This window comes from Protopterus annectens, chromosome 1.part1 (assembly GCF_019279795.1).
Source record: "Protopterus annectens isolate FY-2018-M chromosome 1.part1, PAN1.0, whole genome shotgun sequence".
In the NCBI taxonomy this organism is placed as follows: domain Eukaryota; kingdom Metazoa; phylum Chordata; order Ceratodontiformes; family Protopteridae; genus Protopterus; species Protopterus annectens.
In genome coordinates, this window is record NC_056726.1 from 1,472,771,266 (window position 1) to 1,472,787,837 (window position 16,572).

Below are 16,572 nucleotides of genomic sequence, written 5' to 3' on the forward strand. Positions count from 1 at the left end.
TCTAACTCTGAGATCGCACAAACACACACACAAGGCAAAATCACATCCACACATTACAGTCCCTCACACACACACACACCACAGTGTGGTCTTTCGGTAATGTGGGGTATCGGGCTTCTGGTCTTGGTAATTTGGGTGTTGGGATTCTGAGCGTTCAGTATTTTGTAGGGGACCCTATATATATATATATATATATATATATATATATATATATACACACACATTTTTTAAACCAAAAACATTGCCGAGAATCATCTTGGAGGATCCTCAGAGCCATTAAGCATTATCATCACTCTGTCTCCATTACCATAGCAACCTGGGAGCATCTGTTTCTGTTAGTGTGTCTTTGTACTGCATACCAGATGCTCGCGATGCACCTGAAGCAAAGCTTCATTTCACTGCAATTGCAAGCCTAAATGCCATCCCTTTTAGTGAGGCAACAGCCAGGAAAAGAATGGAGAGCAAACAGATCAAAAAAAAAAAACTCCCAACAAGCCACTACAACAAGAGATAATACATTCTTACAGCCTTCCCACCTCTCACTCAGCAGATGTATAAACAAACTATTCTCTGCCAAAATATTCCAAATCACATTTTTATCCACCCCCTTCCCCTAGATCCATGCTAAAACACCAATTGTCTCTTCCTAATACACAAGCATCAGTAAACCTCAATCACAAGCCGCAACCCAGAGCTTCCCGGAGATGAAAACAGCAGCATACAACAGCTGCCAAATACAGCTACATCCACAAACACCATGTCAGGCTTAATCAAACAGCACTCGAAGCTATGATACCTGCCATAACTGATATTAACTATGTTTAGTCAGAATAATAATAACATTTGTACTAGCTACCAGACACAACTGCATCCACGCACACCATATCAGGATTGATCAAACAGCACTCAAAGCTATGATACCTGCCATAACTGATATTAACTATGTTTAGACAGAATAATAATGGCATTTGTACTAGCTGCCAGACACGGCTGCATCCACGCACACCATATCAGGATTGATCAAACAGTACTCGTAGCTGCGATACCTGCCATAATTGATATTAACTATATTTAGACAGAATAATGATGACATTGGGGGTGGGAAGATGGCATAATGGTTAAGGTGTTTACCTTACAAACACAAGGTGCAGGGTTTGATTCTCAAATGGGGTAATTGGCTAGGCTTGAAATGGCCCACAAGGGTAGTTAGCCTAGTACTAATCTATGAACCTATGAACCTATTTGTACTAAGAGCTTGCTACTATTATTCAACCAGGATATGCATGACATTTCTAAATCATACTTTAACTGAAGAAGAGATCCACGGTGGTGGTGCTGTGGTAGCATTGTCGCCTCACAGTAATACGCTGTCCGGTTCGACTCTCAGCTAGAGCATCTTCTGCGTGGAGACATGCGTAAATGAGTGTACCTTCGTTGAAGGTTGTGCGTCACGGCTGGCAACTTGGTACGTAAAAATCAACTGCCAATCATTAGCGGACCGGAGTTCCGCTGTGGCGACCCCATACCGGGAAAAGCCGAAAGACACAACAACAACAACAACTTTAACTGAAGAAGGCATTACAGCATTTTTTTCTGAAACATTCTACTGTTACTGCTATTGTATATGATGTTACTTTGTTACATTTGAGTCTGAACTCTAATGAATGGTACCTTGTTGAATTATTTAATTAATTACTTAAATTATTATAAGTAAAAACAATTAAAAATGAGCAAGATAAGTATTCATTGAGTTCAAGTAGGGGAACAGAAACTTCTATGTTTGTATTATATGTTGCTTTGTTTGGCTTATATATAATGTAAATAGTAACCCATCTTGACCTACCTTTGTGAAGAATTACTGGACTCTGCACATTCTGAATACATCATTACTGTTTCTCAGTTGTTTAAGAAACCCTCCTTTTTTAAATAAAACCAGATGACAAGTAATGTACCATATCAGTTACTTTGAAAGATGTAGTTGTAAGAGTTTTTTTTTTTTTGGGGACAGCTATCTTGGAATCATTTTTTTGTTTCTTCTTTCTAGCATCAGTCCAATGATTTGTTTCTTTTATTCTTTTAAGAGTAGGGGCCATCCATTCCATTTCTTCTGGGATGCACACTATGTTGTTGTTTGTGATGAATATAGTAGCTTCTTCTAAGTCATTAAAGGTTCTTATCTCATTTGCAAAAGTTATTTTTATATTGGCTGGAAAGGTCAGCTGTGCTTTAATGTTGTTTTGGTTCAACAGTTTTATTATTTGCCAGACTTTTTTCCTTTGTTCTAGTATTCTGGAAGAATAATCATTGTCAAACCTTAACAGGCTTTGATTGTATTTTAAAGGTGATTTTCTCCAAGCAGATTGTAATATTAGTTCCTTGTCCAGAAATGAAAAACTTTATAACTATGGATCTAGGTGGCGTATTTCTTGAGTTAGAAGCAGGTTTCCTCAGTGCTCTATGCACCCTTTCAATTCAAAATAAAAGCCCCTCTTTCAAGACTAAAAATTCAGGAATCCAGGTTGTTAAGAAGTCTTATCCTAAACTGTTTTCAGGCAGTCCAAAGATCCTTATGTTTTTCTCCTTTCCCTGTTTTCAAAGTCATCTATTTTGTTAAGCAGCCATGTATTCTGTTTAAGCAGAAATTCTTTTTGGAATTCTTCCTCTTTGAGTCTCCCTTCAATGTCATTTAGAGAAGTCTCTATATTTGTTATTTTTGTATGGTGTTGCTGTAATAGTTCCTTAAGAGTATCAGTCTGTTTTCGAGAATTTAATTTGAGGTTATTTTTCCAAGTAATTTTTAAAGCCATCCATCTTCAAAGATAGTTCCTGTAAGGTAGATGTCATCAATTGCAGTTCTTTTTTCAAAGCAGCATCTGGATGAGAATTCCTTGAGTTGTTCATATTCAGTGACTCAATATATCTCCACGTTACCTGACAGGAAAATGTTTGTACATCTCCACCAAAATTGATATTTATGTAGTTTATCTATAGATTTCTGATGTTTTAAACTTGAAAATAATAACATTTTCTGGTACTTACGTATTATCACAACCACATTTTAAGTACGTGTTCACAGTCCATTTTCATCCTGAACAGTACTTTTTCTGGGGCAAATACATTAAAATGTAGTTTACAAAACATTTCAAAATAAATGTTAAAAGGACAGTGGTGAAAAGGTATTTTGTTGAAAAGTTTCTTCAACGGATGTCCAGGGGGCATTTCCATGGGTAGCAACAGCCAGAAGGGTCATGCTTGTGCCCAGTCGTACATACAGCAGAAAAGGCGAGGGGCAGAACTAACACTATTTTATAAAACTCATTCAATGTTGTAAGATAACGGAACATGAATTTCTGGAACACAAATACCTGCACATCCAAACAGGTCATCAGAACAATGTGTTTTGTTTTGGCATGCATTGTCTGTGCAGCAGTGATTACATGCAAATTCCCAGACACATGGAATGTCTGGCAGGCGGACCGTACTTTAGTTGTCTGAAAAAAAGCAAGCAATTTCTCACATTGGGGTGGCTTGGCTCCAGGAGATTCAGGTGTACAGGTGCAGTTAAAATAAAAGGATGATTTCTAAAGGTGACAGTAGTTCACTTAGAAATTGAACAGAACAACGTGTTTTGTTTTGGGATGCATTCTGTAAATAGGAATAAGTAAATGCAAAAGCACGGCCACTTTATATGTATGACAACCACTGTCTGCTTCATTTTTGTGAAGAAAACAAGTAATTCCTTACATTTACATGTCAACTTGTTTTCAAAGACTTGGCGACCTATATATGACACATTCCGGAAGGAGAAGGGCTTAGAAATGAGCCGCTTCTCCTGTTCGGAATGTGGTTGCAATAATACGTAAGTTCCAATTTTCATTATTTCATTATTATACTAGTTTATGAAGCTCTCAAAATTCACTGCTCTCAGTTGGCTATCTAGGCTCCGCCCCCTCAACTCATCAAATTTGCAGCTTGCTGAGATGTATCGTGTTAAGCCTGAAGATACAAAGTGGTTGGAGGCTAGCATAATGGTTAAGGTGTTTACCTAAGAGACACAAGATACACAGTTTGATTCTCACCTTTGAAAAGGAAATTGGCAGACTTAACATATCCCATGAAGGCAGCTAGCTTAGTAATTACCTATGAACCAAATAGGCTTATTCTCAATAAGTAGTACCTCAGTGAGTAACCCAAATCATTCTTGATCAGCTTTTATATGATTTTTTTTTACCTGTGAGAGGGGTTTGCATTATTCATTATCCTTCCCTCAGAATTCTGTCTAAACTAGTTAAAGTATCTGCTGCTAAAAGATAAGAGGCATTTGCTGCATTTTTATCCATCTTTTAAATAAATGCAAATGTTCAATCTCCTTTGTATAAGTCAATATCCTTCCCATTTGGGTCCCTGTCTGTGAGGCAGAAAAAAATCCTCTCCCCCATTTTCCGACACATTTCTTCAGCTCTGTTTCTCTGCTAATGACAAACATAAGCTTATTCATTCTTTTGCAGAAAACTGGTGATATCTCAAAACTTTTGCTATATATTTTGAGGAGCATAAAATATGATAACCCAGTATAGAAACAAATTAGGCCGTCTCTACTGACATTGCTGTAAAGTTCTGCTATTTGTTTAATTTGCATAGAAGATGGATTTACCATTTTTGTTTACTATTACGTGTTCCCTTGCCCATTCCAAATCACAAAAAAAATCTTGCTTTGTCAAGAAATCACTTGTTTCATATGCAGAAAAATCAGGTTTTCTTTTCAATAACAGCATGTATAAGAAAAATATTATGCAGCAATGCTTCTTACCCATCCAGACTTCTCCGAACTGTCCAGCTCCGAGTCTCTCCACAAGCTTTAGGGCTTCACGAGGAACTTCCCACTCATCTTGCCACCACGGCTTCTGTGGCTTTCCTGTCTGGCAGGGTTTCACCAACCGTGTGCAGAGTCCATCTGCTGTCTCTGTAAAAAAAAAGAGTGAAAAGGCATCGAAGTTATAAGACAGAAGTGTACAGTCCCCAGACGTACATAACTAGTGCATTAATGATTCACTCTTAGATGCATTGAAAGGTGAACGGCACTGTGATGAAGTTAAAAATCTGGTAAACAACTATATCCCCAAATGTTTCCTGGGCACATACCTACCTCCTTAAAATATGGCATTTTATCTAAAAGACATAAATCCTGGCACTACTTTATCCTCACTGTTTTGCACAATACTTAAAGCACAAGTGACCCACACATTCCTGAGGTTTCAATGATGCACAGCATATAATCTCTTGAAAATACATGTACATAAGCTAGCCAAAGAGACTGAAATATCTGGTTACATAGTTAATACATTACAACTGACCTCTCTGTCTGCTCTTCCTCATTTGTCATCTAACCAATTCCACTTTAAAACAGTCTGCAATTTTATATGCACTCAAGTAACCTTTTCCGTTTTCAGGCATCCCTTGAAGCTGGGACTCACAAAGATTCACTGTATGTCAGAGTAAGGCCTGTACACATAGCAGTGAACATGTAGATTAAGTGAACATCCAAATGACAGCAAACTGTGGGCGTACGTAGCAAGCTATACAGAGATTTGTTACTCAGGTGTGCTGTACATGTAAGGCCTTGCTGTGGAATAAAGTATAGGTACAGAGAGTAATATGTAGCTGTTTGAAGGCAACACACAAACAGGGCTAATCTATTCCCACATGGCCCTCAAGGACAGGAGTAGCCAGTGTCATTCAGAGACCTGCTCTGTTAATAAATTCATTCTTAACTACCCAAAAAAGAACAAGGGGGATAGTTGGGATTAACATGGCCAGCCTAGTAACCTCCTATGAACCTGTGAACCTATATACTAAACAGACATGCTGTCGGTGCTTTTTGTGGGGACACCTGTAGTGGACTACTCTATATGTAAGCTCAGCATTATAGTCCATTAGCCTAATACCCCTATATGAACCCACACAGGTGGACCTGTAATCATAATGTCTGTAACTCACACCCTTCTACTGTATAACCCCGTAGGCCTTTGTGTAGCAGCACCCCTGCTGCATGTATGTAGATGTCTTTCCCTAACACTAGTCTGGGGGTGTCACTGGAATAGCTCATTATCCTTAATATAGAATATCAGTGGCACCTATTCTGTTTCTGTCCCTTATCCAAAGTTGTGATTTTTAGCATACCCATGGTGTCCCACTGTTTGTAATTGGCAACCTACTATATTTCTTGTTCACATAGGAGTCATCATGTCTTTGATACGGGGTAGCCAGCAGAGGTCAAACAACTAGAGCTGATCTAAGAATGAGATCGTGCTACAGGCAATCAGGAAGACTGAACACTTCTTTTTGAGGAAAGGGTGTCCCACCAGCTGCTAAGGGGCCATGTCTTGGAGACACTGATCCAAATCATCAATGGTTGGGGTAGGAAGAACTGCACAACACAGAAACGTCAATGGCATGTCACTTACACAATCAGGTGGGCAATCAATACGGCATAAAGCAACAGTGCAGAGATCTTGCTTACTGGAGTTAGGCCACCATCCACTCCATGCCTAACAGACAATAGGTTTGCTACTCTCCCTGCATGGACATTATGAAGGTACAGGTATGTTACCTGAAAGACTGAACACAGGTTCTGGTGGTGACCAACTGACATGTATACACATACAGGGTGTAGACAGGCCACATATACAAATGAGCATGTTTCTCATAGAGATGGTAGGTGTGCAGGCACACAGAATAGCACTGGAATAATGTGTTTATTCTGTATTGATATATTCTATGCCATTGTTTCTGTGGATACCACCAAATCTCTCAGGTAGTAGGGATATTTAGTTTCACTCCTTTTTTATATATTATATTTGCAGAATATATAAATATTACAGTGATACCTGGAGTTGCTAAGTCAGAGCAACATGCCAGATGCAGGGTCTGACATTGCTGATGAGGTACAGATCAAGTCACAGTCAGATGGCAGACAAAGACAGTTGCTATGCCTCTCTTCCTTAGGTAGTTCTGTACACTCTGTTCAAGGTAAAGGTAAACCTGTATATATATCATCCCCATCTGGAGTGGCTCCACTATGACTGAGTGTGCATGTGGTAGCAGCAGCAGCAGAGAAGCACACTGCATCCCATGTTGTAAACACACTATAGCACAGGAGCACACTGCATCCCATGTTGTAAACATGCTATAGCACAGGAGTACACTGCGTCCCATGTTGTAAACATGCTATAGCACAGGAGCACACTGCATCCCATGTTGTAAACATGCTATAGCACAGGAGCACACTGCATCCCATGTTGTAAACATGCTATACACAGGAGCACACTGCATCCCATGTTGTAAACACACTATAGCACAGGAGCACACTGCATCCCATGTTGTAAACACACTGTAGCACAGGAGCACACTGCATCCCATGTTGTAAACATGCTATAGCACAGGAGCACACTGCATTCCATGTAAACATGCTATAGCACAGGAGCACACTGCATCCCATGTTGTAAACATGCTATACCACAGGAGCACACTGCATCCCATGTTGTAAACATGCTATACACAGGAACACACTGCATCCCATGTTGTAAACACACTATAGCACAGGAGCACACTGCATCCCATGTTGTAAGCACACTGTAGAACAGGAGCACACTGCATCCCATGTTGTAAACACACTGTAGCACAGAAGCACACTGTATCCCATGTTATAAACACACTGTAGCACAGAAGCACACTGCATCCCATGTTGTAAACACACTATAGCACTGGAGAACACTGCATCCAATGTTGTAAACACACTATAGCACAGAAGCGCACTGCATCCCATGTTGTAAACACGCTATAGTACAGAAGCACTGCATCCCATGTTGTAAACACACTATAGCACAGGAGCACACTGCATCCCATGTTGTAAACACACTATAGTACAGGAGCACACTGCACCCCATGTTGTAAACACACTATAGCAGAGGAGTACACTGCATCTCTCATTGATAATACACTATGGCATTGCAGCACACCACATCCCACATTGTAAAAACACTATAGGCAGGAGCACACTGCATCCTGTGTTGTAAACATACTATAGCACTGGAGCACACTGCATCCCACGTTGGTCAAGCCATCTCTGCTGACATTGCTGTAAAGTTCTGCTATTTGTTTAATCTGCACAAAAGATGGATTTACCTGCATCCCATCTTGTAAACACTCTATAGGGCAGCTTAGTAGGTTTTCCCCATGATATTGCATGCCATAGCGAATCCTTGATATGAGAAGGATTCATCAGCAGAAGTGCATGGCTATCATCCAAGCACAGTCTGCTGATAGCCATGTCAACACAGCCTGATTTAGTCCATGGCTTCAGGCTCCAAGGACTGTTAATGCCTTGTTGAGGCAATGGAGTCCAGGAACAATGCTATGCTAGGTTTTAGTGTAGCTTTGGTGGCACAGACTGTTGCCATATCCACCTCAGTGCAAAAGATAGCTAGTGTCAGTGTCTATCTAGCACTGTTAATTATTCCTGATTTGTGGGTGGGTACATATATGAATAGTTGGACTGGGAGACCATTGTAAGGTTCATAGTGTATTCCTCCAAAGCTAGGAGTATCTTCATGCCATCATCTTGTGTCATAAGGAAAGACGGATGCTACACTGCAGTGCCAGGACACATCAAGAACAAACTCCATACAGCTCTCATTCTCAAAGTAGTAAACATCCCTGCCAAGCTAACAGTATATTTTCCTACCATGGCAAGCTAATGCAGTGGCTGCAGATCATGGTCACCTAATGAAACCCCTTCCCAGCCACAGTCCCATACTGTCACACCATTGCTGTTACCAAAGTGCATTGTATATGATAAAGAATGCTCCTGGCCATAAGACCCCCATCTCTTGTCTAGTAACATGACCACTCAACAAGGTGGTCATACTGGCTATGAGTTATTGTGTCCTTTGACACAAATGCAAATGATGACTGTTCCCCACTCTGCCCTCCTTCCTGTGTAGTATAAGTGGAGACATCTGATGCAAGATGCCACTCAAACATATATTGCCAGCTTACTGATGGTTCATCATGAGCCCATAGGGCTGAAGTACATGCCTTTGCTTCAACTTGGCTGCCATGTACTCTGCATGCCAACCCCTGTCACTTGGCTTCACAGTTATCATTGACTAAGGCTGGTGTGTTGGGTGTGATCGGGGCAACTGAAGCAGATACGGATGTTCTTAGGACTAAAGAGTGGTCTGCATGCTATCTAGCAATCATATTGTGTTGCACCCCAAATGTATCCAGGCAGGACAAGGCCTTCAGTAGGATGATGACACACTCTGTGATGTTTCTGGTTTGTACATTGAGGTATCATAATGCATTTCTGTCATGCGGCACAAGAGTTCTGGACAAAGCCAAAAATAATGGAGAGACAAAACCCAAAATCAGGAACAACTTCTAAATATTTCTCTTATAAATTTAGAAAGATGATAGAATAACAGGTTTTGCATTTCACAGTCATTTTTTGCAGGGTATGAAGACTGAAACTGTCATTCATTATTTAGTGACTTCAATCTCAGAAATTTGTCAGAAAACTACACATTTTATAAAGAACAGCCCTGCCCCCAAAATACACGGCAAAAAAGCTGGTCAAAACTCTGGACAGTTAAGATGTATGTCTAAGGGTTATGTATGGGTATCATCAACCCGGGCTCCAGTGGTTATGTGACATCAGATAAAGCACAATGGGAATGTACGGGGGGGGGGGGACATTTTTGGCACACTGTCTTTGGCTCTGGATATATGATTAGCACAATGCCTGCACTTATCAACTAGGTGGCCCCGTTGAATTTCATTACACAGGAAGTGGTGATACAGACAACTTATATGCCAATGTGTGAATCATGGGCACTGTCAGGGTGTTATGCAAACACATTAGTTAACAACCCCTGTTTAGTGTACAGTGCCTGATAGCATTTAATATGATAGCCTTTTGTAGTGACCCAATGCAATCCATGGATGTCAAGAGGAGCCTTTATTGCCACATGTGGGCAATCCATAACTTCTAGTGCTTTGTGGAAGTGGAAAATGTCATTATAACCACACCTGGTGGTTTCTTTTTCCACTGATATACTGGGGAAACAGATGTACTCATCCACGTGTGGAAGTAGCAAATTTTGCTGAGTATTCTGAAGGCTGACACATGTGGTCTGCCCAACACTTCTTGTGTTTGCCTCTGTAAGGTCTCTACAGCTAGTATAGTAACTGCCACACATTATTTATTGTACCCCAGTGCAGGATGCCCGTGCATTTCTCCTACTCCATTTTATTGGCAACACCTATCACTCAGTGGCCATACAATATCACTTGTCCACTCAGGAATGATCTGCATCTGCTTGTCATTTAGTGGGCAGTAGGTGATATTCTGCAGGTGCTGTTTTCATTTGTTATCTTGATCACCAAGTCGTGCTACTATGACACTGGAAGCAGTGTTTGCAGACAGTAAGTGCTTGTCTACAATTACTGCATCTCTATTTTTGTCTGCTCTTCAACTTCCCACATGCTTTTTGCTCTTCTAAGGATTCACAGCTTGCTGTGTGGCTATTTTTCGACAGTCTCTGAGTTGGACCGTGTTTTAGGGGTGCTCATTTGCATGGCATTTAGCACAGAGGATTAAGTCTGTGAGATGTTAATCAGTGGCTTCCTGTAGTCAAGATTCTGATTCCTTCAGCCTCCATTTGTCCACTATGTTATTCAGAGCAAGCCTTCAAACAGACAATGCTCCTGGGGCTCCTTCCTGTAGCCACGGGCCTGATTCCTTCAGCCTCCTTTTACCCACTATGTTATTCAGAGCAAGCCTTCAAACAGACAATACTCCTGAAGCTTCTTCCTATAGTAAAGGGTTTGATTTATTCAGTTTTCTTTTGCCCACTATGAGACTCTGAACAAGTATTCATCCAGACAGTGCTCCTTTGCCACCCTCAAAAAGAAACACTTGTGTTTAGTGGGCTTACTCAGTGAATGAGTTAAATAAAAAAAGTCCACTATGCACTCAACGGATTGCACATCTTCATTTTCATGTTATACAGCCATTTGCAAACACCTGTTTTAGTGTTGTTTCCTCGAGATCATTTGAGCTAGGGGATACTTTAAACCACCACCTGTCTTGGTGTGGCCATTTCCCACACAGCAGCATTCTACATACTGTACAAAGCTGACTTGTTTTAAGCAAAACTGCATCATTCATAAATTATAATTTGTGGATTCTAATAAACATATCTCCATTTGAGATATGTGTTTCCCTAAAGTTTTTCATTCTGTCTTTCTTTTTTTTAATTTTGATAAACCAGTCAAAGGTTCTTTTCTCACATGTAACAAGTCTGTAGTAATGTGTAATTGGATTATGAAACAGAAGCATATATTATAACAACTTTAAATTGTATTGTTTCATGCAATAGTCTTATTACAGATAGAATATCTGTAGATAAGACAATAGCATTCAAAACTGTTAACCATGATCTGCTTCTGTATAAACTTAAAAAACAAACTTTGGTGACAAGCTAGAACCTTTCAAATTTATAGAAACCAAACTTTCACAGATACAGGTAAACTAAATGCCAGAGTCCCACAATGCTCAGTAATGAGACCTCTAGTTTTCTCCCTGTTTATCAACAACATTACACTTGACCTCACTAATCTTAATATCATAAGGCATTGAGATGAAATTCTTTATTTGACAGCTATAAAATACACCTATTGCTTCAAATGCATATACAGCACACATGTTCAGCCTTATACGACTGGCTTCAGTCAAATAGGCTTATAATAAACTGCATAAAAACAAATGTAATGCTTTTTGCAACCCCCCCCCCCTCCCACCCAAAAATAAAAATTCCCTTTTACCTCAGCTTCATCTTACGGACTTGAAAGGAAATTTAATTTGAAATGTTACTAAACGTTTGGAATCTGTGTTTAGTTCTTGACCCCTTCTTCAATTTTACAACTCATACAGGTAAAATTAGCTCCCAGGTACTCTCACAACTAAAATCATGTTATCGGATCTCTGACCTCCTCTCTTCTTTCATATGGAAGGCCATAGCCAAAACTGTGCTGATTGCTAAAAATGCTCCAAACTCCTAAGGTAAAGATACGCAAATCTGTATTGTTAGCAGAACATGGATTGCACCTGTTCCCTATCACATTTCCAGTAGTCACCCTTTTATTTAAAATAATTCATATACACTACTCCATACCTCTCAATTGACCAGATTTTCATAGAATGTCCAGATTTTTGCTCATATTTTTGGTCTGTTCCTCATATATATATATATATATATATATATATATATATATATATATATATTTTTTTTTTTTTTCTGGCAAATCACTGAGGATTGAAGTTACTAAATAATGACATTATACATTTCAGTTTCAGAATTCATATCCTTCAGAAATTGCATGCTAACAAAAATGCTGTTATTCTACCGACTTTCTGTTTCATATTTAAAATCTGTCCCTGTTGTTGGGCCTTTGCTCCCCCATTATTTTTAGCGTTGTCAAGTTGTTTCTCTAAAAAGTTAAGATATATGACTGCTGCCCAACTTTGAAAAGAAAAACCATACGACTCAGAGAACAAAACTACTCCCTGGAGGCAGCCTAGATTACAGGCTCACTCGAAATAAACTATGCCCTAGACTAGCCATTGGAGAAAAAACCTTCTCTAGATTAGGGCCAGCCCCCTGAAACAACATACCAGTTGATGTTAGAAACAATAAAATCCCAGAGTCCTTGAAGATAACACTTAAGGAATCCCTGTTCCAAGATGCCAAGTGTTTGTGTTTTTGTGACGCTGGTTAAAACAACATTCTCATTCATTCACTGAATTACTGTACCTTTCAACTTTTCCTCAACAAATGTATTGCTTTTCAATGAATGTATAAATTCTCTTCTATTTGTATATATAATTCATACTGTAAGTGTCCTCTGCAAATATTTAAAATACTGTGTTGAGTCCTGTAAAAATTTGTAAGCTACTTGTTGTATTGCTATTTCAGTTGCATTTCTCTGATATTTGTTTGTACCTTTGTACAAAGGTATTGACTGAAAAGGGTCTCTGGACCAGGTCACCCCATCTGGTTATCAAATTGTAAAATAAGAAAAATAAAACAATCATACTATTCAGTTAACAATATAACAATATTTATTCACATTTTGATTCTATTCTTTCTCTCAGAGAGTTTCATCTGCCAGAGATGGCAAACACTTTGAAGCCTGAAGGACAATCTTTTCTGAAACACTACAGGGCAAACAAATCATTGCACATCTTAAGGCAGATAGTGAGGATTATGGTTCTGTTATAGTAATGCACTAAAAGGGAAACGTGTAACAGTTTATCTAATCATAAAGAGATGAACTGGAATTCATCTCGATGGATTGATACCTTTCTGCTAAATGCCATTTCAGTGAAAATATTTCACCAAAACAACTTTCAGCAAACCTCAGAACAAGTATTTTTTTTTTTTTTTGCAAAGAGGAACATCCTCAAAGCCTTCGTGTGGGGAGGACTCCTCTAACAACCCAGAAATTAAATATACCTAATCCAAGGTCACATAACAGTGGAGAAAAGGGAATTATCCACTATCAGTGAAAGTGTTTTTGGTAAAACATTCTAGCTGAAACGGTATTCAGTAAAATTGCCTTGAACAAAACAATACACATTCTCATGACATTTATCACACACATTAAGATATAAGTTGTTTTGCAGATAAATCTGTATGACTGATGGTGCTGTTATTGATTCAACAGAAAAATACAGCAAAATATATGACAGAAAATAAACACTTTACAAACAGAAAAAGGAACATCAAATGTACACCTCTATATCATATGAGTCATCACAGATCTGCATCTCTGCAGTGTTGTAAGTCATGATGAGGTCCCTATATCATATGAGAGTCTGCACAGATGTGCATCTCTGCAGTGTTGTAAGTCAAGATGAGGTCCCTGAAGCTTAGCTGTTCATCCAGCTTTCTGTGTAAACATGTAGTGACAGACACATATAAGAAGCATGGCTATGTTTGGCCAATCCTGTAAATTTCTGCTAATAGCTTGACAGTATATTTCAGATGAATTCATCCATTCAATATTGTCAGGTCACATCTGACTCCTATAGTGATGCCATGAGCAGCTGTCACCATCCATAGACTTTATTAAGCAAGCAGGGATGGGAAACAGGGTTCCAGGTTTTTCTTCTGCATCACACACACACACACACACACACACACACACACACACACACACACACACACACACACACATTCACTGCACATATATGCATGAATAATTTAGAGTCATTAATTCACCTACTGCATGCCTATGGGAAGTTGGATGAAATAGAAGTACCCAGAGAAAACACACACAAATTCAAAGAAGACATGCATGCTCGAAAATCAAAAATGAACCTGAAAATACTTACTCATATAATGCTGTACCATTTCACTGAGGCTATTGAAGGTTATTCTTGGTGAAACATAGTAGCCACCATTATCCATGTTCCGGATCTTATAATGTTTGACTACATCTCCATTGTTGTCATCAAAGTCTCTCACTGATAAGGAATAGGAACCTTTGGGAAGAAATACAAAAATTAAAAAAAAAAATTAGTAACAGGCAGAATAGAAAGAATCTGTTTTCTGTGAGTGATTTAAAACCACCAGCAGGAAGGTAACAATAAAACAGTTCAGACATTATGCAAATTAAGGTAAATTATATAAACTCTAGAATGGAGTGATGAAGAAGACAGTGGCAGAGTTCCTTTAGAGGGGAGTGGGGGTGTGGGGGATGGAGGGTAAGGTGGTGTGGAGGCATGGGCATATTGGGGTGTGGGGGTGTTGTGGCTATTGGTGTGGAGGTGTAGGGTGTGGGGGTTTTGGAGATGTGGGGTGTGGGGGAAAATTTCAGTAGCTTTGCCTCACTTTCTATTACTTGACTAATTAACAGTACATTGCATGTAACACAAGCACGGGCTATCATCCCGGACCTATGTTAGATTATCGAAGTTCCGAAACTTCGAAATTCATATAGCTGAGACCATATGATCAAAGTTTCAGAACTTTGAAGATTAAAAAATAAATAAAAAACAAAAAAATTCTATTTTTAATGTGCCCCCTGCACCCCCACACCCCCTGCAAATTAAATATACCAACTCCGAGATCGCTCTACATTGCAGAAAAGAGTAGATTTCCTGTTCCGTGCTGTACCATGATCTCCATTCAAAACATTCGAAGTTTCAGAACTGTGGTCACATGGTCTCAACAATATGAATTTTAGAGTTTTGAAACTTTGATAATCTGACAGGGATCCATCATTCCACATTGTCCACATGGCCAAATCTGTCACCAAGATTGCAATCACACTAATGAATGTCATCTGGTGACCACAGCCATGGAGTCCTTTTTAAGCCAAATTGTGGAATCACAAATTAAGGCTGTCCTGTGAAGACTGTGCTATTAACACTTGTATAGTGGCAGTGCTTTCTAGTCTGTAGCGCTTTTCAAGGTGTTTCCATGCTGTGCCTAGGTGTTTAAATCAGCTCTGAGTGGGCAGTCGTGTTATTAGAGTTTCACTCTCTTGCTTCGGTGTCTGAAGCTACAGCTATAAATTGATTTTGGTTTTACAGTATCCAGTGCTATTTTTATGATCTTATAAGTGGATTATTAGCATTGTTCATCTAATTTTGTATTTTCATCACTTTTTGGACAGTATCCATTGTTATTTTCTGTGGTCTTAAATGCATTATCAGCATTGTTCATCTAATTTTGTGTTTTAGTCACTTTTTTACTTAAAACAAAAGGCCAGCTTTGACCAGCAGTGTAATTTGTAACTAGAGCTTTTGGTAATTAAACCCTGTGGGAGTGGGGAATTTTTGATAAATTTGGAAAAAAAATATTTGCAAGAATCTTAAGCTATTTTCTGACTTCTGGAATTTTATATTACATGAGCAGTCAGCCACCTTAGTCTTTGGACTCTTGGAAGCTTGGAAGGTTGGAAACAAAACATTTGGACTCAATTTTGCATCCAAGAAAGTACATTTCAACTACTGCATGTATCTTATTATTTAAATTAGTTTTGTTGTTTCCCATCTACCCATGCTTTTTCTGTTGTTCTTTTAAACTTAGAGACATTTTAGCTGCCTGCCCCTACTGTATATCTGGCCTTGGAAGCTCCTCCCAGCCTCATCTCCTGTATAATTGGCTCTGAAAACACCTTCCAGTCTTATTTCACCTGCTCATCTTACTGGTTACTGACAGATGAAACTAGGAAGGCCCTCCCCTTAGACTGCTAGTGTGCTTTGAAATTGCCTTAAAGCATGTGTTCTTCATTGCTAGCCTGTCTCCCTTTGAATCACAATCACTTTGTAATTACTTGTGGCTAGTTATTTTATTGGTTCCTGGTAGCTTTTCACTTTTTTTACATTAAGAAGACAAGGACTGCAATTTTAGTGGCAGTAGAAAGGTAGCCTAGTCTATTTAAGTTGTGAAACACAAAGGAGGGGGGCTTAAAGTGAGAATTTCATGTTACAACTAGTTA

General features: G+C 39.1%; 1 protein-coding gene across 1 annotated transcript in view; it reads right to left on the minus strand.

The window, feature by feature from the left end:
- The window catches only part of LCK (LCK proto-oncogene, Src family tyrosine kinase), a 1,055,366-nt gene that overhangs the window by 384,357 nt on the left and 654,437 nt on the right, over positions 1–16,572 (minus strand). The window contains exons 7-8 of the mRNA XM_044082478.1: positions 14,459–14,608; positions 4,811–4,963 (exon numbers count right to left, since the gene is read on the minus strand). Coding sequence (XP_043938413.1) covers positions 4,811–4,963; positions 14,459–14,608 — 303 coding nt within the window. The remainder of the gene's footprint in view (positions 1–4,810; positions 4,964–14,458; positions 14,609–16,572) is intronic.